General features: G+C 36.0%; 1 protein-coding gene across 5 annotated transcripts in view; it reads left to right on the top strand.

Moving 5' to 3' along the window:
• VPS13B (vacuolar protein sorting 13 homolog B) overlaps positions 1–25977 on the top strand; it is a 433030-nt gene that overhangs the window by 233295 nt on the left and 173758 nt on the right. For all 5 annotated transcript variants that reach the window (XM_064706432.1, XM_064706433.1, XM_064706436.1 and 2 more), the window contains exons 24-30: positions 1555–1775; positions 5746–5958; positions 13779–13950; positions 15000–15114; positions 17767–17908; positions 19678–20086; positions 25537–25648. In XM_064706432.1, coding sequence (XP_064562502.1) covers positions 1555–1775; positions 5746–5958; positions 13779–13950; positions 15000–15114; positions 17767–17908; positions 19678–20086; positions 25537–25648 — 1384 coding nt within the window. The remainder of the gene's footprint in view (positions 1–1554; positions 1776–5745; positions 5959–13778; positions 13951–14999; positions 15115–17766; positions 17909–19677; positions 20087–25536; positions 25649–25977) is intronic.

The raw sequence follows: 25977 nt of genomic DNA, 5'->3' as shown, positions 1-25977 counted from the left end.
GCTTTTAGGACAGGCAGTTGCTTTTGGTGGATTGACAGTTCACATGCTGGGCACAGACTCTGTTGTTCAAGTGGTGACAAAAAGGCCCAACTTCCTCAGTAGGAAAGCTGAAAAATGGGATGAAGATTTTCTTTAAAGAAAACAAAACCAAACAAAAAAAACCTCCAAAGACCCCTAAAATATTATGTTCTTATACCTGTGAAGAGCAAAAACCTGTATCTGTTTCAAGTAAAATTAGAATTATCCACATATCTTTGATTGCCTTATTTTCCTCATGTATTTTGAGCATTCTTTGAATTTTGGTTCAGTGTTTCTCCCAGAGCCTAATTTTTTTCCTCTGGGACCTGGCTGTCATATGTGAGATTGTATTTGCTTTACATGGCAAGGTTTTGGTAGTGGGGAGGGCTGCAGGGCTGACATTTCTGAGAACATTCCAGAAGCTTTCCTCAAATCCAACAAAGCCAGTTCCAACTGGCTCCAAATGGTCTTTCCCAAGTTGAATCTGTTCTGCCCATGAACAGTAACAGGTGAATTATTTCCCCCTGTTTTCCAGCCTTTTGTTAAATTTTCTCTTCTAGTCCAGCTGAGTAAGGGGAGTGATAGCAGCTGTAGTGGGTTCCTGACACTCAGCCAGGGTCAACCCACCACAGGGATTCTGTTTCAAGTTTCATTCAATTCCTGTAATCTGTGTGCTCAAATCCTCTCAACTCTAGCTGGTACAACTGTTGAAAATTTTCCTTTACCAAAAGGAGTTCCTGTTGGCCCTTTAAAGATCTACCTGAATAGTTCTGTGATCCTGCTTTGGAAACTTTTATGTTTTATCTATTGACAACCTAAAGAAAACTGATTGTACAGAAGCTGTAGGCATTTTGTTGTTCAGCTTTGCACCCCCAATTCCCTCGGTGATTATTCCTGATAACAATGCCTGGTAGGATGCCAGGAACCTCTCTGGGTAGGCTTCTTCCTAAATATAAGAAGTTAAGTGCTAAGTAAATGTCCATAATAATTTTGTTTTAGAAAATCCATCATCTAGGAAGTTTAAGTGAGACAGTGGAAAGAGCTGTCCTCTGAGCAATGGAATAGGCTTCACTCTGCAGCGCCACTGTATTGAGATGCAACCTGTAGACTTTTAAATGAAAGAATTGACTTTTTTAGTATTACAACCTGTAAACAGATATAAGTATATAATAGAAGGACTTGCCTCTGAACTGCATCCATATGCCTAAAAAAGTGGGGAGTTTGAGGAAAATTATGTGAAGAAGAAAGATTTCTTTGAAGACTGCGTTGTACATGTTCACAGTTTGGAGTTAAAATTCCCAGTGCATTTCAGTTTTTAGAAGTTGTAACAAATGTATTGCTATTGTTAGATTTTGAAGTATAGGATGGAAACAATGGTTGAATTATATTTATGACAGTTCGGGATCAATTTAATGGTTGTGGATTGCACTTGCAAGGTGGTTTCGAATAAGGCCGTTGCTAGTTTTGTGAAATTAATACCCTACTCTTTATTAAGTAATTGTTTAACTGTTTGGCACCCTTCTTTTTAATCACTAGGTGATGCTTTTCCATGGTCAATTAGTCTGCATCATTTCAGTGTATATACCCTTCTTGGACAACAGATGACTCTTAATTTGGTAGAACCAATGGGCTGCACTTCTACTTTAGCTGTGACTTCACAGAAACTGCTTTCTTCGGGGCCGGAATCCAGACACTCGTTTGTCGTCTGCCTCCACGTCGACCTTGAGTCCCTTGAAATAAAATGCTCCAACCCCCAGGTTGGTACATTTAATTGATTTATAAAAGGAAATTAAAAATAACTTGATTTAAGTACAATTGATCTGCATTTTCATGAAGAGGGGCTCTATCTTAATTTTTTTTTAACTGGGCCATCAAGAACAAGGTGCTTAGATTGAGATTTGCTTTGAAGCTCTCTCAACTTCTGTAATTTAAACTCTTTTCCAAATGTAATAGCTGTAGTATAAATGCATCTTCCGGCTGATGGGGTGAAATGAATTGCAGATGTACCTTAAATGCTGTGATACTGTTCTGCTGTCACTGTGGATTCTTATATTGAAGTGGTTTAATGTAGTTTTTTTGCTACATTTTCAGGGAACTAACGTTTCTTTGAACATGAAGTGGTTTCTAGGCAAACCATGGTATCCTGCAGTAAAAGGAAGAAAAACAGATTAATTCATGTAAACAAAAGTTAACACCTAATTTGTTTTTATTAAAAGGAAAAGGTGTTCTTAGATTTTTTCAGAAGGCAAATCTTGTATTTTAATTACTTGGACCTAGTTTACTGTAATTTCAAATATAGTAGGTATTTAATAATATTAAAAGTGAAATGGCATTGTTATAAGTCTTACCTAAATGTGAGTTGAGAACTAAGAAAATAGAAAAATACAATATTTTTCAAGCATTCCTGTTAAAGTAATTTGTTTTGCAAACTTCATTAAAAAACTGAAACTCTAAGCTACATATAAATTGTATTATGTGCATAGTGAACTGTTAAAATGAAGTTGTAATATGGAATATTAGATCAAATGTTGTTGTCTTAAAGGGTGTCCTTGTACACTGTGATGTTGTTAACTTACTGAAGTATTCTAATGTCTGAAAGGGTGCAGAGAAATTATTTGAGTTTACTAAAGGTTCTGGAAATGTCTTTTCTCTTTAACATGTGCCTTACTTGTCCCTTCTTCTTTACTTATGCAAAAGGGAAGAAAAAAGGCAATCAGTCTTCTTGAACCAGATGTCGAAGGATAGAAGATGAAAAATGCAGTTCCATAAACAGCATTTGATAGTCATAAATTCACAGTATGAAATTTGATTCCTTACAGTGACAGGCTGTATTTTTTCTGTAGATGACAGCCTCCAGCTAGGTGAAATTTGGTGAATTTGTTAAATGGTAGCAAAGGTGAAGTATTATATTTATATGACTATTATGATTTAATGTGAAACCATGTTCTGAAGGTTGTAAAGTCAGTAGATACTTCCAGTGTGCAAAATTGCCAGGATGTTGTCCTTGGTTGTAGTTTTCAATTTTGTAGTAATATGTTATTTTTAAAGTATAAAATGCTGTAACATATTGAGCTTTGCAGATTTTGCCAAGTAGTCAGTGGGGTCTTACTGAGTTATGTGTGGTTTTGCTGAGGAGAGAGTGGAAGCAGTGAGAGGGGGAAGCCTTTTTTAACAAATACTGGCAGTTACCCTTTTTGTCCTACCATTTTTCTTCTCTTAAATAGTATGTTCTAAAAATAATTATTATACATGCTCAAAAATACTTAGAAAGGAGAGAAGCCTTACACTTATACTAGCCCTTCTCATATAATCAGAAATGTATTTGTAAAATACTGAGATTATGCATTTGAAAACACACAAGCAATAAGAGAAAAAGGAATCCTTCCAATTTAGTCAGTAACAACCAATGGAATGAAATAAAGGGCGTTAAAAATAATTTACCAAAGATGTGACTTTGTCAACGTTTTGAAATTTTATTTCCATGTAGACATGTGCCATCTTTTTTGTTTTAATGAGGCTTTATTGTGAGGCTTTTTGGTATTTTCACCTTTTGACATAACTCTGTGAAAATCATCTCCCTCTAACAGAAGTGTGTTTTTTTGTTTGCTGAACTTATATCACAGTTGTGACGGCCATGATACACAAAGCATCACCATGCCATTTCAGAAGGCTTTAAGCATTTGCCCATACAGAGTAAAATCACGTCACTTCAGAAGGCTGCAAGCATCTGCCCTTCTTGTTCTTTAGCCCAGCCTTTTATACCCCTCATGTTCATGCATTACCCCTGTGTGCCCTCTGTTCCCTTTGGTGATTGCTCAGTGCTCCTGGGTGCTCCATGGCCTTCAGTACTGTTCATATTTTTTTTCCAGCTGTAGCCCATTGGGGATGAGGCTTGGCCACAGCCCCATTCCCAATTACAACAAACCACGTACCTACAAACTTATTTTGTCCCTAGCTTCAGACTGGGATATTTTGATCATACTGCTTTGTTGGCTGGTAGCTGGTGATGTTCAGAGACATAGCTACTGCTGTCTGAAATAACCACTGTTTCAGGGTGGCTGGAGAGATTCTAGCCTGAGCAATTAAAAAAAAGTCTCCCTGACAAGATAAGTAATTATTAGCTGTAATGATTATGACTACTGAAATCCCAGTAAGATTTGCACCTTTCAGTGTTGGATTAACTGATCACAAACCTCTTCACCTTGTATGTGAACATATATGTAAAGACAAGTTCCTTGTTTTGCATTACTTTATGCCTTTAGGAACAATAGCATAAACAATTTTCTGAAAGACCTGCTTCATTAAAACATAAAAACATAGATTACGCTGTCTTTTGATTTCTTGGAAAAAAACTGGGACATGGGGAAATTGCTGGCTTGTATGATTTGGACATCTGCCTATATCCTCTTAAATTTCTAGAGATAATTTTGCCAGCAAAGTGTCAACACCAGTTAATGTTATATTAGTCAATCAATTGGGTGGACGTTACATTAGTTAGTTGCATTAGGACATTTGTTGAGCTTCCTGCATTACATGGAAAAGACTCGGGAAAACTTAGAAATTTGAATTTGGTTATTTAAAACTTACCAGTGCCTATCAGAGTGCTACAGACACAGAATACTTTAGAGCATAACTGAAGGAGTTCTTCATCAGAGCCAGAGCTGTTTGGCTGTAGATTGCTCTGTATATGAAGGGGAAAAAAATGTACTGTGAAGTTTATTTCCTCTAACGAAAATTCTGTCAAAAGATTATGTGACCTGCTCTGTGTAAACCTTGAAACTTCAAAAGAAAATCCAAGTTGAATTAAGAAGGTTTTTATAAAATTCCAGCATTTCACCTCTTAAGAAAAGACTGCACCATGTATTTTGAGACTTCATCACACGTTCTCACGCACAAAATCAAGTACTGTTTTATATCAAATATAGATTGACAGCAGTGTTTTTCTGCATCTGTTCTGCCCACATAAGAAGCCAGCTTCATAGAGCAAAAGTGTCCTGAGGCTTAAAGTTCTTATAAATATGAGAATTTAAATTTTTTATAATGGCAACTTTGGTATGGTATCCAGCTGTGAATCTGCTTATATATTATTTTCAGTTTTCACTGACCTTTTTTTATACAGTATATTCCAATATGTTGTCATACAAATTCCATGATTAATGCCTATTTACAAAAACTTATGTAAATATCTTAGAACTGAGTCAAACAATGTGCAAGTTAAACAGTGTGTTTCTAAATATTGGAATGACATATGCCGGGAGACTGTTGAGTTTCGTGGTGAATATTCTTCCAAAGCCAGATCAGTTTCATATGCTGCATGGGATCATTATTTTAATAGTATTGGAGCGATTAATTTTGCATTGTTATTATTTTATAAAGTTTACATGCCTTTTTCTAGAGACAGTATTTATATGTATGAAATATATGCTAAATTACCTTTGCTTAATTGTTATAATTTTTATTAGTAAAAGTTCTACAAGACCATGTTATAGTTTTTTTGAGATATGTGCCATATGTTTACACAAAGAACAGATTATTTTTATTAAATTCAATATACTGTAAATGATGTTAATTATTTTATTTGCAATGTATTTGCTTATCAGAACATTCTAAATGGTGAGAAGTTCAGTTCTGCTATGTTCTAAGTCTCAGTGGAGGACTTTGATGATTTTTCCTTCACCTTGTTAAGAAAAGCTTCATCCTAAAATTAAGTTTTATTTTTTCCTTTAGGTGCAGCTTCTGTATGAACTGGCTGAGATCACAAGTAAAGTTTGGAATAAAATTCAGAGGAAAGGAGTTCTATATCAATCTGTATCTTCTGTCTATACTGAAACCATGACAGGACCTGTTCCTCCTAGCTCCCCAGTTAAAAGTAGCATTGGTACCATTCCACCAGATACCAGCACATACAGCCCATCTGCTGACATTGGAACCACTACAGAGGTATTTTTTATTCCTTAAAAGAATGTGTTGTGTGAGTTCTGACCTACAAAATGTAGTGGTGTGCAGTCAAAGAATCAGAAAAATCAAAGTAGTAGAATCCAGGTGGCTTGCCCCAATAAACTAATGAACAGTACTTTATTACTCATTTTTGTGGAACAAAAGAGAGAAAAAAATATTTGCTGTATTGGGCTATATTTATTATTGTTTCTATTGTATAATATATTTATTATTTCTCTTTGAAGTGAGTGTGCAGTATCTTGTGGCAGAAAACTGTGGTTAGTTTGTTCAGGTCAAGAAGCATAAGCCATTTTTCAAGTCCAGAATTAGCAGAATAGTAAGTGTTGTTTTGAAAATACCACTGATACCTGTGCTGCTTGTGAGCTGTTCCATGCAGTCAGCCAGTAACTCTGATGGCTGGGTCAGTAGAGAGCTGCTGTGTGTAAATTGCATTGGCAACCAGGAGAGGTACTGGGCTGTGAAGGCTTCCAGAGTTGGCATTGCACCCAGCTGTGTGCTCACCCCAGCTCCATCCAGCCACTGTTGAACCACGGTGCCATCTATGACCTACTCCTGGAGCTCAGTGCATTCCCCTGTCCCAGCTGTCCATGTCTCACACTGCTTTTGTGGCTCTGTCACACGAGTATTTGAGGTGCATCTTCAGATATAAGATTGGCTACTTGGGTTTAAGTGTTTCTGCTTCCTTAATTTATAACACTGTGTAGCTGCCTGGAGAGATCTGGTACCTGATCATAGTGTCAGTGTTTGCCTGAGACTGTAAAATATCCAAGGCAAGGGGAGGAGTCCTGCGCCACATGAGGAAAGCAGGCTAATGCTTTTATCGGCATGAATGCTGTGTTAAACTTCACCCATGAGTACCATTGGCCAGAAGTCACCAGGTAGCTGCTATAGAGTAGAATGAGTGGTCAGAGGAAGCTTTGCAACTGCACAGGCATAGTATTTGTGGTTTTCTTAGTGCCCCTGTCAGGTTTACAAGTTAAAATAGTGAGTTGACCTTGTTTATGCTCCAATAGCGCGTCAGAAATGTGTCAGATGAATTGAAGGTATACCAAGGTATCACATGTATTCAGTGCTTTGTTTTTAACATAAATCTATAAGAATGTAGGGGGGCTTTTCTGAATGACTGACTTTCAGTCTCAGGATAGCCCCATCAAATTTAGGGACACATCATTGAACAGTTCTGGAACACAAGCAGATATACAGTAATTTGGATTCTGATTGCAATACATATTCAGCTTTTGGCCAGGATTGTCTTAGCCCTCTGTATAGTTTATATTATTTCTCAGGTTTGGAGAAGATGAAATGGTGATGGCTAGTGCCTACTTTTATATGCGTTGTACACACACCCCAAAGAAACAGCTGACATTAAAAGGTGTTTGGGCTAGAGTTTCAGTTCTTAAGTTGTTTCACTAAAATGTGTGTAGAATATTTGAATAGCCTTGTCTTTGGTGTATATCTACGTGTGCATGATTTTAATTGTGAAAAGTATTGCCATGGATACAGAATTGAAGGTAAGCAATAATAGTAAGAAAACAATATGGTCACAAAAATAGTGGTTTTCCCCCTACTTACATCAAATTAATTTCTCATTACAATCAGAAACCACCAGCTTTATAAGTAACAATTTGTTTTTGCTCATCTATATAGACAGCAGTATTTGGAGTACCTATTGTACTTGGAGCATTAATTGAAACTACTCAGTGATGTTTTAATCCATGTGTTACCAAGATTATTTTAGTAATATGGGTCCAAGTTCAGTGTTCATATCCTACCCTTTTGCAAAATGTTCTTCATTATTTATTTGATTTTCTTTGTATTCTCAAAAAAATGTTATACACTGGCTAGAAAATTTCTTCTTCTAAAAATTCTAAATTATCTAAATGAAATTCAGTGAATTAGTGAACAAGGGACAATATTAGAATAGTTTAATTAAATAATAATATATATTTATGTAGATTTGTCTTGGGGAAATTTTCCAGAATTTAGTTTTTTATCGGACTCTGTATTTTGTTTATATATTTCTATAATTTTGAGCCTTGACATCTTGAAATGTGTCAAACAAAAACAGCCTTGCTGCCATAGCTATGGGATTTTTTAAGTTTAGAGATTTTATAGTTGCTGTGTTTTGCTCTGTGGGAGACACATGATTATTTTTAAAGCTTCTTTCAGCTGCAACAGACTTGCTATAAAAGAAGAAAGCAAACTTGCACAACTATTTATATCAGATAGTAAAAAAAAAAAAAAGGTAATTTGTTTATGTGATTTGTGGATGATTTATATTTTAAGCTGTGTCTAATTCTTTTCTTGCTGACAACTTGATGTGAGCACCATGATTTGATGTGGGTAAAGCTACCTAGGCTTACTGACTTTTAGCCTGGCTGGTGGTCGGACAGGGAAACATGAGTGAGAGGCTTAAATACTGGAGGCTGGAAACAGTTAATCATTTTTACCATCACTGCCTTGGAAAAGGAAAGGTAGTGCAGACTGCAACAGGCCACTTGTTACTGTTTACTTAAGTACAAACAGTGGTAGAAGTGTTTAGTCCTTGGGGAAACTCAGTGATTGAGCAAGAATGCAGAAGTTATTTTGATAAGGCATAGCATTAGTGTGGCCAAACTGTGATCATCCCTGAGCTTTAGGCAGGCCAAGGATGAAGGCCTCATATGTTTGGATCTTCCTGATGAACAAAGATAAATTCTGGTAAGAAAATAAACTCAGTATATTGGTCAATTTGCAACAATTGGTAAAAGAATTAAATTGTATATTTTAGGACTTGGCATGAGAAGTTGTGGGAAAATAGTTCAGAGTTTCTGACTCTGGCTTGATTTTTCAGTAGATCTGGAAACAGAGCAGAAAAGTAATGCATAAACATATTTAACAATAACATGCTGGGTGCTGAAAATCCAGAATGAAAATTGAAACTGGATGAGAAACAAGAGTCTTTCGTCTCACTTCAGTTTCTTAGTTTTTTACTGCGAAAATTTTCTGTGAATTTGAGCTTATAAAAAATAAAAAAAAAATGTCAGCTACTTCAGGCCATCTGTTTTTCAGGCCCTTTGGCTTTGCCTAATGGTTGTGGTTACAGTACCATGAACTGAGGGCTAAGAGGAAATGCAGTCTCTTCCATTTGTTTGCCTCCCAAAGGATAGTCATACAACATGTTCTGTCTTCAGAGGAGCATCTATCCCTGGCAGAGGCAATGGGCCAATTCAGCTGTTTACACAGGCTTTCACTGCAGAAAAAGTATAGGTAGTAATTGAAGTTAAACTGTTGAAGGGGGCAGAGGCAGCACTGTGTCCCTCTGCCAGGGACAGGGTGTTGAGCAGCTGGGGCTGTCTCTGGACCGGCTCTGCAGCTGCCATGGCTGCCAGCAGGAGATCGGCGCTGGACACCTCAGCCCAAGCCAGTGCTGGCTGCACTGACCTGCTGCCACCCCGGGAGGGAGTAAGGCCAAGTCACCTGGAATTCTGGGGGGAAAGCAGTAACCCAAGTACAGGATTGTAGGTGAGGTGAAGCCCAAGGGAGTTGAGGCCCTTATTGGGATTTTCAGCCTGTGTGGTAGAATGAATTCCAAACCCTGGCAATTGCAGGTCCAGCTTCTAATGATACATCTGGGTTGGTATCTGTAACTCTAGGGTAAATGCTGTTCTTCAGAAATCTCACAAATCCAGTTTGAAGTAACCTTGTGCCAGAATTATCAACTGACTGATTCTCTAAGAGGCATTAGACATAATTTAATATCTTCAGAAAAATAATCCAAAAGAAGTGTGGGAAAATTCTAGTGTGACTTTTTTTCACAGTAAAGTTATCTTTGTACTCAAACCACGAAATAAAAATAGCTCTCTGTGGAGAAAAACCTTAACAAAATGCATGAAACAGCTGAAAACATTAAATTACAGAAATAAAAGAATCCAGTTATAAAGTTCAAAAATTGTCATGGTGGCAATACGTATTTGCTGTTAAGTGTACCCCTTTAAGTTTAATCAGCTATTGTTTACTTCTTTTTCAACTATCAGAAATGTAGAGACCTGCCAAAATTTTAGAACAAAGTTGATTTTCATTCAAAATCCATTTTGGAACATATTCAGTGGGAGACTGGGGGTATGTGTGGAACACAAGAAGAGACTGTCTCTCATTCCCACCCATTCCATCACAATTTTTAAGTTACAGTTTGGCAAAATGAAGCATGTTTATGGTACAAGCAGAACTTGAAATGTTCCTCAGATTAAAAAAAAAAAAAAAGAAAATAAAATGAAAACTTTTTATAGAATGCAGGGAATAGAGAGCCACAAAAGGGTCCACAGAACACCATCATTGTCAAGAACAGTGGCTTGAACTGTAAATAAATATCAAAGTATTGTTTTTCTCTTTTTTTACCTTAATTGTCTTTTATGTCTTGATACTTTGTGGAATCCATCTGAAGATCTCAGCACAGGGAAATTCTCTTTGGCTGGCTCCTTCCTTCAGATCTGCCCTGCTGAAGGGATCTGACCAAAGTACTGTTGACTCCACCATCTTTTTAGAACATATGAGTTTTGATGAGAAAGGTTGTCTCAGATACAGTGAAAGTGCAGCACTGAATCATCATCTTTTAGGGTGATCATTCAAAGGCAAATTGTGAAGGTGTGGGAAGTTATTGAAAGGCAGAGTGTCAAAGAGGCTGTGTGGATGTTATACAAAAGAAACAGAGAGGAATTGATTGTCAGAAATTGAAATGATCAGAACTAATGCCATTCTCATGGCGTGAAATCTCAAGTCATGAAATAGGTTGAGGCTTCTCTGATGTCCTCTAACAATGAGGACTTTGCAAATAAAGACTCATTAAAACAGGAGATAGGAGTCTCAAAGCATTGTGGTTTGGAAGGATACATTTTTCACGCTGACCTTTCATTGCTTTACAAGTGAGCGGAGCAGTTGAAGGAAGGCAGGCTAGTGTTTGCAGAGGGTTCACAGGGATAGTTGGGGACAGCAAAATGGCTGGGTTATGTCACTGTCTTATTACTGGTGCCTGCCATTTCAGGAGAAGCAAGGACTAACACTGGTTAGCACTGGGCAAGTGACTGCTCTGCCTGCATCCTTTCAGTTGCTGGGGAGCTTGCAGGCCTGACACTCCCCAAGGCTGCTTTCCCCTTGGAACTTTTTCTTTCCAAGGACAGGTGCTGGCATCCTTGAAGAAAACTGAATTTCGTTTACAGTGTTGAAAAGATATTTACTCTCGTGTCACTGTCATTTAGTGCTGCCTTGTAGGATAATTAAGTGGCACTGGAGAGAGTAGAGCTCTTTGTGGACATAGTAGGAAATATCTTGCAAGGACACTGTTAGCAAATAGTATTAAGAGTTCAAAATCTGGACAAAAAGGCCAGAGGCAGGAAGGATTTTGCTGGAGAAGCAAATAGGAAATGCAAGTCACAGCTTGTGAGAAGGAAGTTAACCTCTGCCCTGAATGTGTTATTTAGCAGGTTTTGCCTTTTTCTTTTTTTGCCTCATTTTGTTGGGTGCCCTATATTCAGTGTGCCACTCCAGTTTGGGAACTAGATGCATCATAGTGAAATGAGCTATCTGAGGTTTCTGCATTGACATGTCCTGTTGTGGCAGGCATTAAATATTATTAGATACACAGCAGGAGACAGGTAATTAAATTAAATTTGCAGGCAGTGTAAGAGTAGAACAGAAGAGGAAGAGTAAACAAACACTAAAAGCAAGAGGGTGATGCGAAGTCCATGATTTGGAGAGATATTTCAGGTGGGATTGTGTGAGGAGGTTAGTTCACTTAGAATGTGATAGGGAGCAAATGCTTTTTGGACCTCAGGAGTCTAAGAGTTTTTCCAAAGATGATCACCTGTGGCTCTTCAGGTAATCTGTTCAGAGCTGTAAGCAATAATGCCTTATATAAGATAAACAAAAATAAATAGAAATATACTTGTTTTTATTCATGCATTTTGATTCACGCAAAGCCACTGTCACTATAGATGATTGAAGGTCAACTGGATCTTAGTTTTCATTGCATCACATCATCTTACATCTGTTAAGTTGGTTCAGATATTATAGTCTCATGTTATTTTCTTGAAGCATACACTAGTTCGTTGGACAAGCTTTCCCTTCCTCATACAAATGAGTATCTGGAATGGAAAGTTCTTTGAGTCAGCTATTGACATCGTAGATGGTGTCTTCCTAATTGTAGTATCACTAAGCTTTTCAAGGGTAAAGGTTACTGCATGCAGATAAAGTACCTTTGCTGTTTCTGTGTCCTCTTATAGTTTAGGAAACCTATAATTAAATTGTAGGCCTGAATTGAATGAAAATGTGATTTGTCATCATAAATGCTTCCATATGAGCTATGTCATTAGGTTTGGGCTAGGTTCTACCCATCCAGAAAATAGATTGCTAACAGAACTTCCATGCTTGCATTTTCCAGCCTTGGGCTGCAGAATGAGGCAAGTACTGTCAGACTTTAATTTTGCTACTGAAGGCAAGCTTTCATGAGCATCTGAAGTTGAAATGAATTCTGACTCTTGCCTGACATTAAAATGGTTTCAGTCCAATTGTAGTGCTTACTGTGTAGATCTGCCTTCTGAGGTGTCTCCATAGAAATAATCTTGGCTTTTAATTAGATAAATCTCAAACATGTTGTTCATCATATTTTACAATGCCCAATCCCACAAACCTTCAATGAAAGATAAGGCTTTAGATATTTATTGGTCTGTTAATCTTAGAAACAGCTTGGTCTTAGTGGATCAAAGTGACTAAACCTTTTTCCTTTCTTTGTGCTTGAATGAAGAAAATTTACAACACATGGTGGAGTTGCAAGTGGAGATGCTTCTGGATATTCAGGAGCTTCTGGATGACATTAGTGACTTATGTGTCTCTTGCATTCAGTTTAATAGGCTGTAAACACTGGGGGCTGATGAGCAGTTATATATTTGCGTATTTCTTTCCCTATCTGGAAGATCCAGCAGAGGAGCAGGTTGAGGTCCTTTGGCTGGTAAATATTATCAGAACATGCTTGCATTGCTCTAATAAGCCTTCATAACAGAATTTTCAGTATAGCTTTCATTTGTCATCATCTTCTCCTAAAACATTAATCTTTGTGTCTTCTTTATTGAGCCCTTAACATTTTAGGGAAGAAACAGAGATAACTGATGGCACAGAAGCTTCCACAAGCTCATTTGTCAACATTTCATACATTTAAGAATATTACAAATGACAATAATGTTTTAAACAGAAGTATTTAGGAAGTGGCAAATAAAATATTGCCAATTCTTACAGGAAGCGATTATTTTTTTTTTTTTTCCCAAAATTACAGGGAAGCACATACAAGGGGGGAAAAACTGGCTCAAATGCAGTGTGTACATAGTGTAGGTGTTATGGCCTTGCTGGGTGGCTCTTCATTTGGTGCTTCCAGTGACTCTTGCTTCTTTTGCCTTTCAGATATGTGCAGGCCTCCATATCCCTTTTGCTATTGCATCTCCAAATATTCCTATTAGCCTTTGTTTTAAATTGATGATAGTGTTTCCATAGTGTAGCATTAATAAGGCAAGTCTGCTATGCCAAGGAGACCTGTCATAAAACCTTACAGTTTTACCATTCTGTCTTTGCCATAGTCTGTTGTCTCTACCAGAGAAAAGAGAAAAATACTTGGTTTATCTTTTCCTGGTGTTACAAATAGCTTAATTCAAATATACTGGTTGGGAATCTGTATTTCTATAGTTTGTGCATCCATATCAGTTGAGATAGAAAAAAAACCCCAGAAGTGGCGAAAAGCAATGCTTCTTTTTTCCTCAGCTATTGCTTTTGTTTTGTAGGGCGATTCTCTTCAGGGTGGTGATGATTCTCCATTCTCAGACTCCATTACGTTGGAACAAACAACAAGTAATATTGGAGTTTCAAGTGGACGTGTCAGCCTATGGATGCAGTGGATGTTGCCAAAAATTACTGTGAAATTGTTTGCTCCTGATCCTAGAAATAATGGCACAGGTATTTTGCATTATTCTGCCTAATATACTATTTTAAATTCCATTTGAATTCCTGATGTACTGTTTTAAATAGCACACCCTATTTTACAGCACAGTATTATCTATTCAGAGCTTGTATCAACATTACTGAACACTGTAACACAGAAATAATGGGTTGGAGCTGTATTTTAAATAACAGCACCAAAACATAGTTGGGTTACTGCATGCAAATTAGAATTCAATTGTTTTTTGACATAAACTTTCTCCTCCATGTTGAAAGATGATTAAGTTAAATTGGAAATAAGTTAGTTAATGTCTGTAGAGTGCTGCATTTATTTTCTTAGACCAAATCATGCTTCATTTTTATATGATTTAGTCATATATTTTGTGTACGTCCGTATATAGTCCATTCTAGTTTAATAGTGGTAATTTCAAATTTCAATTTAATATAATCACCATCATATAATCATTAAAGTCAAAGGAAGTTTAATGCAGGGTTCAGAGGAGAAGTTTCAACTTCTGTGTTAAAAAGTAAAATATGTGTTGTGAACAGCTCATCTTTTTTTCTCTTTGAGATGTAGTTGAATTATCATTCAAGAGTAATTGTTTGAAAGAAAGTCAAATTCCATAAACTGCAGGACTTCAATTTTTTTTCTAGGAAATACTGCTGCTTAGCTATTAACATTATTGCCCATAGAAATGTGAAAAAATAAAGTGACTCATTTCTAAGGCTAGTTTTCAAGAAATTTACTTGAACCTTTGATTTTAAAAAAACTAATTGCACAAGAGAAAGAAGAATTTAGAATAATTAGAGTAAATATCTTCACAAATATTTTTTTCTTTTTTCCCCCCCTAGGAATTATGCTATAAATACCTAAACTAGAAATGTCTTATATATATTTCTCAATATATTTGTATAGAAAGGTTTGGATTCTAGTGTGGCACTTTAATCAAGAAGTGCTTTATGAGAAAACTCCGAGTAGAAATAGGATCTCAGATATATTTATTGTTTAAAATCCTTCAATTTTCAGATTAATAACTAATAATTTTTATTTTCTTTGACTATTGCAGAAGTCTGCATTGTCAGTGAATTAGAGGATCTCAGTGCCTCAGTGGATATGCAAGATGTCTATACTAAAATCAAATGTAAAATAGAAAGCTTCAATATTGACCATTACAGAAACAGGTAATTCCGGCGTGTTGTGATGCTTTGATTTCAGGCTAAAAGACAAAAGCAGGTGGTGTTTTGGTTTTTTTCCTTCTTAATTCTTAACTTAAATTAAGGTAGATATTCAATTTCAGTTAAATTATTTTAACCATGTAAGTAATAAAAATCTTTATTTTAATCTTTTTATAAACAATCTTTTAATAATCTTTAAATAATCTTTTAATCTTTTTATAAACAATTGTGTTTCCTCAGAATTAGATCTAATTCCAAAGAAATACATAGAAATCATTGCAAATTTAGGAGAGTGGTTTTGTCACACTTACTGCTCTCTTGATCCATTAAAAGAAAATAATTTAGCTTAACTTTAGAATGGGAAATTCCTGAAATATTGGTTCATTGGTCAGCAAGTGCCATTATTTAATGCTTGATGTTATGTTACTCTTGCATGCTGAAGAGAAACAACTCAATTTTTCAGAGACATCTGTTGCTGTGGCAAAGCAGGAGTTAATGTAATGAAGAGAGCTGAGCTGATGGTCTCTGCTGTGTCACATGGCACAGTGCTGTGCAGACACCTGAGTAAAACTTCAGTAATTAATCTCAAGCAGTGCCTCATCAATACTGTGTGTATTCAGTCTGCCTTCCCACTCTGCAAGGCCTGTTGTCTGGATCATTTGCTGCACCAGGGTGACTGTGTCACTTGGCACCCAGGCACACGGCTCTGTAGAATGGCACGTGCCATCTTCTAGTTTCTGTTGGCCATGAACACACCAGTCTTGACAGAGAGAGAGCCTGTGCAGGCTTTGATCACCTAGGGTAGTATTTGCCATTAGAGATCAAAAAATTCCATTAGGAATTAAGAGATTAAGAGAAAATAGAATAGTTATGTTACTCTTGGAGTGGAAAAACATAGTTGAGAGCTTCAGCATGGCTGTTTGCATTGAAAATAACTAAAATATTTAGAAGCATAAATTGTTTTGACTTGGGAACCAATGTCTGCAAGGTCTTATTGAATGCTTATTGTTCCCTATAGGAAGGTGATTTCATATTAACTTAGCAATGTTGCCATTGTTTCTTAATGATTTTATTCCTGATGAGCTACCTTAAAAATTATTTTGATTCCTTTCTGGTTTCCTACATTACAAATGTAGTTATTGTTTGTATATAATATAATATTTTCTAGTTAAAATTTGTATTTTTTTAAAATCTTTTAAAATCATGTCACCATGCAGGAGTGCTGAGCATGTCCTGGGGGGCATCAGTCACGGCATCACCAGCTGGGCAAGGGTGGGGATTGTCCTGCCCTGCTCTGCCTTGGGCGGCCTCACCTTGAATAGTGTGTGAAGTTTTGGGCACCACAGTACAAGAAAGTTATTAAACTACTAGACAGCATCCAAAGGAGGGCAACAAAGAGAGTGAAGGGCCTTGAAGGGAAGCCATGTGAGCAGCATCTGAGGTCACTTGCTCTGTCCAGCCTGGAGAAGAGGACACTGAGGGGAGACCTCATTGCTGTCTACAACTTCCTCATGAAGGGTGGAGGAGGGGCAGATCTGATCTCCTCTCTCTGGTATCCAGTGACAGGACCAGAGGGAATAGAATGGAGCTGTGCCAGGGGAGATTTAGGTTGGATATCAAAACAAGATTCTTCACCCAGAGGCTGCTTGGGCACTGGAACAGCTCCCCAGGGAAGTGGTCACAGCACCAAGCCTGACAGGGTTGAAGAAGCATGTGGACATCTTGAGGACATGGTGTGGCTCTTGGGGATGGTGCTGAGCAGGGCCATGAGTTGGACTCGATGATCCTTGTGGGTTTCTTCCAACCCAAGATATTCTATGACTCTGTGAAATCCCAAGAGATATTTGAAATATCTTAACAAACTTTAGGGAAACAAACAAGCAAAAAAAAAAAAAAACCTAAAAAACCCCAACAAACTCAAAACTTACTCCACAAAATTGTCACTGTTCTCATTTATATTTTCTAATCTATTTGGAGTACCTTTCCTATGTGCAAATCTCTGTGGACTAAAACTAAAGGAGGGAATAGATAAGGTGAACTTTCTGTCTTCCAGGCCAGGGGGAGATTGGCAGTCAGGACATTTTGAAGGAATTTTTCTACAATGCAGAGAAAAACTTTTGGTGAGATTTCTGTAGTAAACTAAGGTGCTTACCTGAATAAGTCTTCTTAAGCAAATTACTTCACTTTATTCTCCTATGTATTAAAAAGAATGGTTACAAGAACTGTACAAGGCACATTTTAATACTTAAAAGCTAACTTTTTAAAATAATACCAATTTTGTAACATATGAATACAGATTTGCATTCGCAGTGTCTCCGTTCTTGTAATCTTTCTCCTCATTCTGTTAAAGCTGTCTGTTGAAAATCCAGGGTAAGTCTCTACACACAAGATTTTACTGTACTTTTATTCTCATGTGTCTTGACCTCTTGCTGTAGGTTGTCCTTTCATATAAAATTTTACAGTTACTTTTTTTAATCTCTCTTTTTTTGGTTGTTTGATCTGATTGAATTTCAGCTTTCTAGGGAAAGATATGGCATAGGTATCTTGCAATTACATCGAAACACGCAAGTTAAATGTAAACAAATTTTTTTTGCTTACAGCAACTTTTTTGTTTCTTTTTTTCCTTCCTATCTTCCATGCCTCGATCATTACCTCAAGCCTTGGGGAAGATTCTTGGTCTCTGGGGCAATATGGAGGTGTGTTCCTTTCCTGTACTGACAAGCTGAACAGACGTACCTTGTTGGTTCGACCTATCAGCAAGCAGGATCCTTTCAGTAACTGCTCTGGCTTCTTTCCTTCTGTAAGAATATTTTTAAAATTTTTGAATACAGAACTTTCACTAATAAATGCCAACAAAGAAAGAGAAAAAAACCTCTTAAATTAATTTCTTGTCATCTAATTTTTTTTTTTGTACTGAGCATATTTCTCGGTGATATTGATTATGTAACTTGTGTTATTTCCACCTCATCCTTTAGTAATAGTTGTCATTTTTTAGTAGATAGGGGAATGAGGGTTGATGGTTCACAACCTTGTACATAACAACAGACCACTGAAATCAGTGAGATTCATTTAAATTAAAAGTGAGCACACACAGTATGTTGAAGGCCAAATATGTAAAAGCCAGTACTAAATGTTGCATTTTTTAGTGTAATTCTGATATCTACTTAGGGATTTAAGTACTTGGTATTACTGCACTGTACCTTTATGCAGCCTTATAAAATTGCTTCTCTAATTACATAATGCAACAATAGTAATTCCATAATTGAGTCTTGCTTTTAAATGCTTGGAAGATTACTAGCTGATTCAGAATATCTCAATGTGAGATATTTAAGTAATTTTCTTCTTGCCTCTTTATCCTTGAAGAACTTCATGTGTTACGACATTGACCTCTTTATCTGTGGGTCTATGAAATTACTTGATGTTAGTGAAAGTTCTGGATGGTCTGATTTATTCTCATCATGAAAATCAATTGGAAATACTTTCTCTTATTCTGTTTGTTTCAGTTCTTATAGTAAATAAATTTACCAATTTGTTTTAATTAATTTAATTTTAAAATCTTCCAGTTTTCCACCATTTAAACTATGTATCTTGTGTGTTTAAGAAAGAGATGTTCTTCTGCTAACAGTGTTTAAATTTTATTAAATTGATTTCTGTCAAATTTAACATGCTGAAAGAAGCAGCTACTTTCAAAACATAGTTGCTTTTTTCTGTGCTTGAAAGAAGCAGCTATTTGCAAATCATAGTTGCTTTTTTTTGTCCTTACATGATTAAACTGATATTTAAATAATCTTAAAGAATTCTGTCAACATGTTTATTACATTGTTAAATTTTTTTTTACATTTTTCCATTTATAAAAATGAATGAAATCTTTCAAAGGTAACATATAAACTCTCCTTTCCATCTTGGGGGAGCTAAGGATTTAATTGTCAGCTTTAGCAAGACAAATCTGTCTTAAGTAAAGGAATCTGGTATTTTTAAAGTACAACACAATGTCTAATGAAATTATGTGCTTTAGTATGTGGCACAGCTTTTTTCATTAAATACTCTGAAGTGATGAGGCAAAACCAGTTCAGTACTTTTTAAGTGACTGTGGGTGATTTATATACCCACAGGAACTGGGGTGAAGCTGTCTTAGTACCCAAATGATATTTTACCAGCTATGGTGTCTGCACGTACCGAAGGAACAATGCAAAGGGAGTGAGATCTACAAATGTTTTAAATGAAGGAGGAATCAAAATATGTAACTGTGTTAAAAAATATCAGAAAGATTTGTCAAATTTAGTTTCTTGAATAAATGAGGGTTTTTTTCCTGATTAGATGTGAGTTTCATGAAACATACGTAATTAGAAAAGAACAATATGTTAAGAAATCTGTGGTTTTAGATGACCCAATGCAGAGAAGTGTGGAAAAACTGAAATGAAATGTGTTTTGCTTTCTTTTATTGTTAGATGACTGTAGAAAGCTACTAAAAATACAGAATCCTAAATAATCAGAAATATGGTAATTTATGAATGTTGCATGTAGATTTTTGCAGCAGTTTATTTGTTTATTTATTTTTCCTTGAAACAGACAACTGCAAAACTTTTAGATGGTTCACACCAGCAGCATGGATTTCTTTCTCTCACTTACACCAAAGCTGTGACAAAAAATGTCCGGCACAAACTGATATCGAGAAATGAACGAAGAACATTCCATAAGCTGTCAGAAGGTCACACTGATGGTTCTCCTCATTTTCTCCATGAAATCCTTCTCTCTGCTCAGGCCTTTGATGTGGTCCTCTGTTTTCCTTTGCTAAATGCAATTGCAAGCATTTTTCAAGCCAGGTTGCCAAGGAGTCAGAAGGAGAAAAGGAAGTCACCGGGTCAACCAATGCGGACTCACGCTCTGACTTCCCGCAACCTGCCTCTGATTTATATCAACACAGGTGTAATGAGAGTCTTCTTCCCCAAAAATGAGGAAGATCATCATATTGCAGAAGGTACAGTATTTTATTTTTGAGATTTTTTTGCTGTTCAGTATTGTAGACAAATACTCTTAGTTAAATCACTGACCATTGCTTCAGTTTTAAAGGTCGGAGTTAGGAAACATCTAACATTCATGCTACTTCTTCTGCACATTTGCTCTAAATTTCCTTTTAGCTCTTTATTTGATCCTTGTTTTGGTACCTATAGAGTTTGCTTTTAAAATGTGATTAGGAAGGATGGTCAAAAATTGTGGACAGAGAATTTAACCCAGTTCTGCAGTGGTGATTCCGTGTCAGCTTACACAGCACTGTGCAGTGTTCCATAGACACCTGTCCAAGCAGTGGAGTCTAAGCAGGGAGCCATAGCTCTTGTGGACATTGACAACTGGAAAACCATGTGGTAGTAAAGCAAGTAGATAGTTTAGTTTGGAAAATATTATTAAAATGTACTTTATGGATGATGCCCAACAGTTTAGCATTTTAGTTGAAGCTATTCCAGCTCTCTTGTGTAAGAGGCTTTCAGGTATTTACAGAGTTTGGGTAGGGTAAGATGTTCATAAATAGCTATTTGATTGATGGATAATACTTGTTCTGTAAGATATTGTTTTCCCTTTGTATATAAAAATATATTTCCATCCCTGTTACAGTCTTTATATATAAACAGAGATGCTGATGTTAAAATTAGACCATGTAACAGCTAATAGGAGTACATTCACTTCTCACAATTCTTCTAGAGATTAAAAAAAAGTTGTTTTACTAATATCAAGATGTATTTACACAAGTTCAGTAGGTATAGAGCATTTTTTTACCAATTTATACAACACACAATATAATCCTAAGAGTATAGTCTTTAGATTTTTCTCATAACCTAATTGCAAGAAATGCACGCAGTGAGAATTTGCACAGATCAGTTTTTTGCCAGCATCCTCTACAATTTTCCAACTGGGATTGCTGAAAACACAGGAAGATAAAATTAGACTAGCTGTCTTGGCAAGAAAGAATTATGATTCTAGTTGGAAGGGAGTTCTAGGGCATGCTGTCAAGGAAATCTTTTGTAAAAGTATGGTTTTTGTAGCTTTGTAACTGTATACTTCATTAAAAAGAAATTATAAAAAAAACCTTTGTCTTTTTGCTGTTTCTTGCTTAAGAATGCCTGCAAGGAACAGAATTGCCATGGTTAATGGTAACGTAGGAAGAAAAACTATGCTTTTAAAGCAAAATACTGATGATTATCCTAGTTAATAAGAAAGCCAGGTACACTCTTCCACTGGAAAACTCTGAAGTAGCATCACTACAAAAATTGGTACTGTTCTTTCATTTCTTCTTTCACCCCAGATTTTCCCAGAGTCTCATTTGTTTATGAACATGAAATAAACTACTTCTCTCTTCTCCTGCTTATTGTCTGCAAGAACAATAGAAATTAGAAACAATAAGGAGCAAGAGTTGAATAAGGCCCACATCTCTGTTGTGTTAGGTCAGAAGAGTGTTAAATGTTCTGGAGATATGGCTCCATAAGATCCTCATTCATCATTTATTGACTATGAGAGATTTTCCATCCAATAAGACTTGTGTATTTCAATTTGTCATCACTGCAGTGAAAGCAGAAAAATTATTTCAGTTTCTCTTCTAGTCAGTTGTCTGCTGTTCATACCCTGTGCATACTGATAGCTACAAAAACTGTCCTCCCAAACTCCACAAGTAATTGTGGCTTTACATGTATAGTTAAAAAAAAAAAGCAAATCTGTTGTTTACTTGCAACTTCCACAATGAACTGTGGTGGACAAACACTGAAATAATCAAAATCATGTTTCTTCTTCTGAGGAATTTGCATACATGCATGCATGACTACACCCACACAATTTTATAGTATTTTAGTTTCACAGTTTTTGCGGCAGCACCAATTAACATTTCTTTTTGTGGTAGATTTGAGGGCATCATTCTGTCCTTGGCAATAAGCAATGCTGCTTTCTCTGAGTTTGATTTGTTAACACAATCAGGTGGTGTTTCAAGCTCTGGCCAACAGCCCGCACTTACTCAGCCATGAAGTAAAGGTAACTAAATATATGAAAGCAATATATGACAAGTAGGAACAAGAATTACTGCATAGCAGAAGACTATAAGTAAAAATTGTAAATTGCAAAAAACTGATAAGAAGTTGTAAAGACAGAAAAAATCCACATCTGGCTGGTTTGAGGACAATAGCAACTCTTTCTTGTACGTACTAGGAGCAAAATATCAGGAATCACTATAAAGGACATGATGAATTTGTTGATAGTGAAAAAGAAAAGGCAGCACACTGAATAAATGTATGTCCTGCATTTGTAGAAGTGATATATTCTTGTCACATGAGCATGACTCTCTACTTTGAAGTCTGTCATAACATATGGTCTGTAACATCCTCCTCACTTACTATTAAAGTTTCAAATCAGTCAGGCTGAGTAAGTTGTGCTCAGAGATCTTGGTCTTCTGAGGCTAATTTTTAACACACCTTGGAAAAACAGATTTTAGACAGCTGAAGGTTTGTCTAGTAAAATGAAAAGTGTAATGTTCAAATAAAATTAAGACAGGTAGTTTTATTGTTCGCCCTTGGAGAACATAAAGGAAAAAATATTACATGATTCAGTTAATAAAAAATTACATATTTTTAACATGATAATAAATACGGTTTCAGGGGAAATTAGATGTTCAAAAAAGATCTGATTTCCATTGTTCATTGTGGTTTTAATTCTTAGTTGATAAAACTTTTGCAAAGATTTGATATGCTTAGACTTTTCAAGGGAGTTTGACATTTTGTCTCATGGTATTTAATTTAAATACATCCCCACACTCTCTCTGTGGAAATGTTAAATGAATTAAAATGGCTAACCAGGAATCTTAAAAAAAAACAACAAAAACTCCTCAATTGGGAATAATAAATGAAATTGGTGTTTAATAGTCTGAAAGTAAATATAAAACCATTGCTGCTATCATCAGCAAATGTTGGAAAGCATTTCCTGAGGCCAAGCATCTGGGTTACTGTGCTTGCATACTGCTTGTAGAAAGTACAGTAAATCTTCTAAAGCTAAAGTTATAAATCAAGGAAGATTTACACAGACTGGGTCTTCAGGACTGGAGAAACTATCCTGGGAAACAGTGGCTGAAACAGCTTGTGGGTCACAGTGGACTGAGGGAAAAGAAATGAGGGAGGTAGCTGTGCTTCTGCATATGGCAGGTGCTGGAATATCATGTCCAATTTGCCTTCTGTTGTAAAACTGGGTATTGATAAAAGTAGAGAGGGTGCTGAAAAGTATCAAAAATGTTATGTGCTAGACAAAGAGGCTTAAAAGGAAGGATTAAAAGAGCATAATATATTTAGCTCAGCAAAAAGATGACTGAAATGAGTGAATAAAACCAAATGGGATTGTGAACAACATCTTCACGCTTGAGTCTGTAAGATTTTCCTAGATTGTATTTATATTGTAAGTATAAAGTAATGTATGTGCAGTATTATATTGTAAATGTACTTAAATTGTAAGTATGTTTTTAAAATGTAGCAGAGATGTTTTTCCCCTCAAATTTTTAAATATCTGCAATGACTGTGATTGTTTACTACATTACTCCCATATTTTGAAAAGTGTGGTTAATGAATGGAGATATGAATTCATATGATCTTTTAGAAACCAGCTGATAATATTAATGCCTGTTATTCTTTCTGATTTAAGATTGGCTTATTTATTGACCTACAGTAAACTGTACACGAAAGGTCCATGCCCAGCCTTGAAAAAATCTCCTAAAATTCTTACACAACAGAGACTGTTATGGGTAGCCCTGTACTGTTTTTGCTTTGCTAAGTGTAAGAGAAAAATTAAAATTCTTAGCCTAAGATATATTTTAAGAATAATTTCCCAAGAATAAGGCATCTGCCACGTAATTGAGTTGCAGTTATAATCAGATATTTATTTAATACCATCACTCTATTTTCTTATGTGAGTATTAGAAAGCAAATACCCAACACTTAAGTGTACAGTGGCAGTATTCTAGTACTTAGTACAGTGACTTACTACTTTTTGAAAATATGAGCTCAGATTTAGTCAAAAAATGGAGATTTTCATCAGCTTAACTCTTGTGTCTTATTTCTAGCAACCAAACCATATGTAATTAGTTTTGATTTGCTTTGAGGGGATCTAAAGGATTGTCTTTATTTTGTAAGTACATCAGGTTCTTTTAAATAGATGGCTTGTGTGCTAACACACTTGTGTATCAGAGCTTGTGTTCCCACTTTGCCATGTATTTACTGGGGTAACCCCTTCAATAGTTTGAAAATATCATAGAATTTTTGTGATTTCTTAGATCTGTTCAGAAAATATACGTCTTTATACGTGTTTAGCTGTAAAGCATGGTGCCTCTTTCACCAAGACAGTACTGGGTCTGAAAAAACCATTTTTTTAAGATTATAGATTTTGCTGGTTCTTACCACACCAAACATTTCACACTTCAGTAAAATATTTAAACTATCTTCTACTGCAATCTTGTTTTCAAAACTCATATATGAGAGTCTTGCAGAACTTCCTTGGTGTGGGAGCTGTTGTGATGTCGTTCCATCCTTGTTACATCTCACACAGGTTTTGCAGTGAACCTTCAGATGATGAACTCTTTGAACTTGCTTCACACCTGCTCAAGAGTTTCCTAGTTAATATGGAGTCTTCTGAGCACAGCCTTATCCAAGTGCTTTGTTTGTGCCTGCTGACAGAGTTAGCTTTCTACAAAAAATATGGTGCTGTTTTATTTCTGGGCAGAACTTTGGTTTTTGTCTAATATGACCACTGCTTTTAAAACTGAGAAACTTTACATGTGGCTGAAATTTGAAAATTATGGAGATAAGTGGAAAGCAGAGATTTTTTTTCTTCTTGGATTAATTTTGTTACTGATGTGAAATTTACTGTCCAGCATTACATCTTGTTCTATGTATATGTGTCAGATTTCAGATTCTCTTGTTTCAGTCCTTGTGTTTGAACTTCCCATGTGCGTTGCAGCCGATTCCAAATGCTACCAGGATGGTTATACTGTGGTATCCTGTAATGTTTTACATCTAAAGATATAGGCCCATAATAAAAAGGGTGCACAATTCAGAGTGGTTTACATGCTGATATTTCAGCAAATAGTTATTGGAGAAACAAACAGATCACAAAGAATATGTCATAAAATGTCTGAAGTCATTTTGAAATAACCCCCCCAAAAGTGTCAGAGAGAATGAGAAGTCACAGACCAGGACTCAGTGGTGTGATAAAACTCTGAGGAAATTAAATTACAATAGTTTTGTCTTTATGTATCACAGCAGGGCTATTGATTTTATGTTGCTCCTGTGCAAAATTGAATCCTTAGCAAATATTCTTATGAACATTTTTTAAATAAATAGTTTTCCAGTGTTCCTGCTATGTGCATTTGACTTTTAATCAAACACATATTTTCTCTTTTCCTAACTACAGCTAATCCATCATTTAAAGAAGACACTTTGGTTCTCAAGATTGGATCTGTCTCTATGGCTCCTCAGGCTGACAACCCTCTTAGTAGAGCTGTGCTCAGAAAAGACATTTATCAGTAAGTGTCAGAGAAGGGGGTTGGCTTTCCATATATGATCTCAGTAAAATTCATTCTGGGAGAAGTTAATTGATCAATAAAACTGGTACGTGCAGCCTGTAAAAATACTTTTCACATACAATCTTTTGATATTCAAAACCAGGTTTTTCTGATTTTCTTCACTTGTGGGCTTTCAAATCCATTTAGACAAATCAAGTTCTGCTGTGAAGTGCTGATGAATAACAGAATTTAAATGTCAAATCACTATGAAGTTTAAACTCACAGATGAGAACATTTTAAGAGGTTTTCTTTTATTCAGCTACTACTAAGTTCACCTTAGAGAAAAGGAA

Source organism: Zonotrichia leucophrys, chromosome 2 (genome assembly GCF_028769735.1).
Source record: "Zonotrichia leucophrys gambelii isolate GWCS_2022_RI chromosome 2, RI_Zleu_2.0, whole genome shotgun sequence".
Taxonomy (NCBI): Eukaryota; Metazoa; Chordata; class Aves; order Passeriformes; family Passerellidae; genus Zonotrichia; species Zonotrichia leucophrys.
This window is presented reverse-complemented; position numbering and strand designations above follow the sequence as displayed.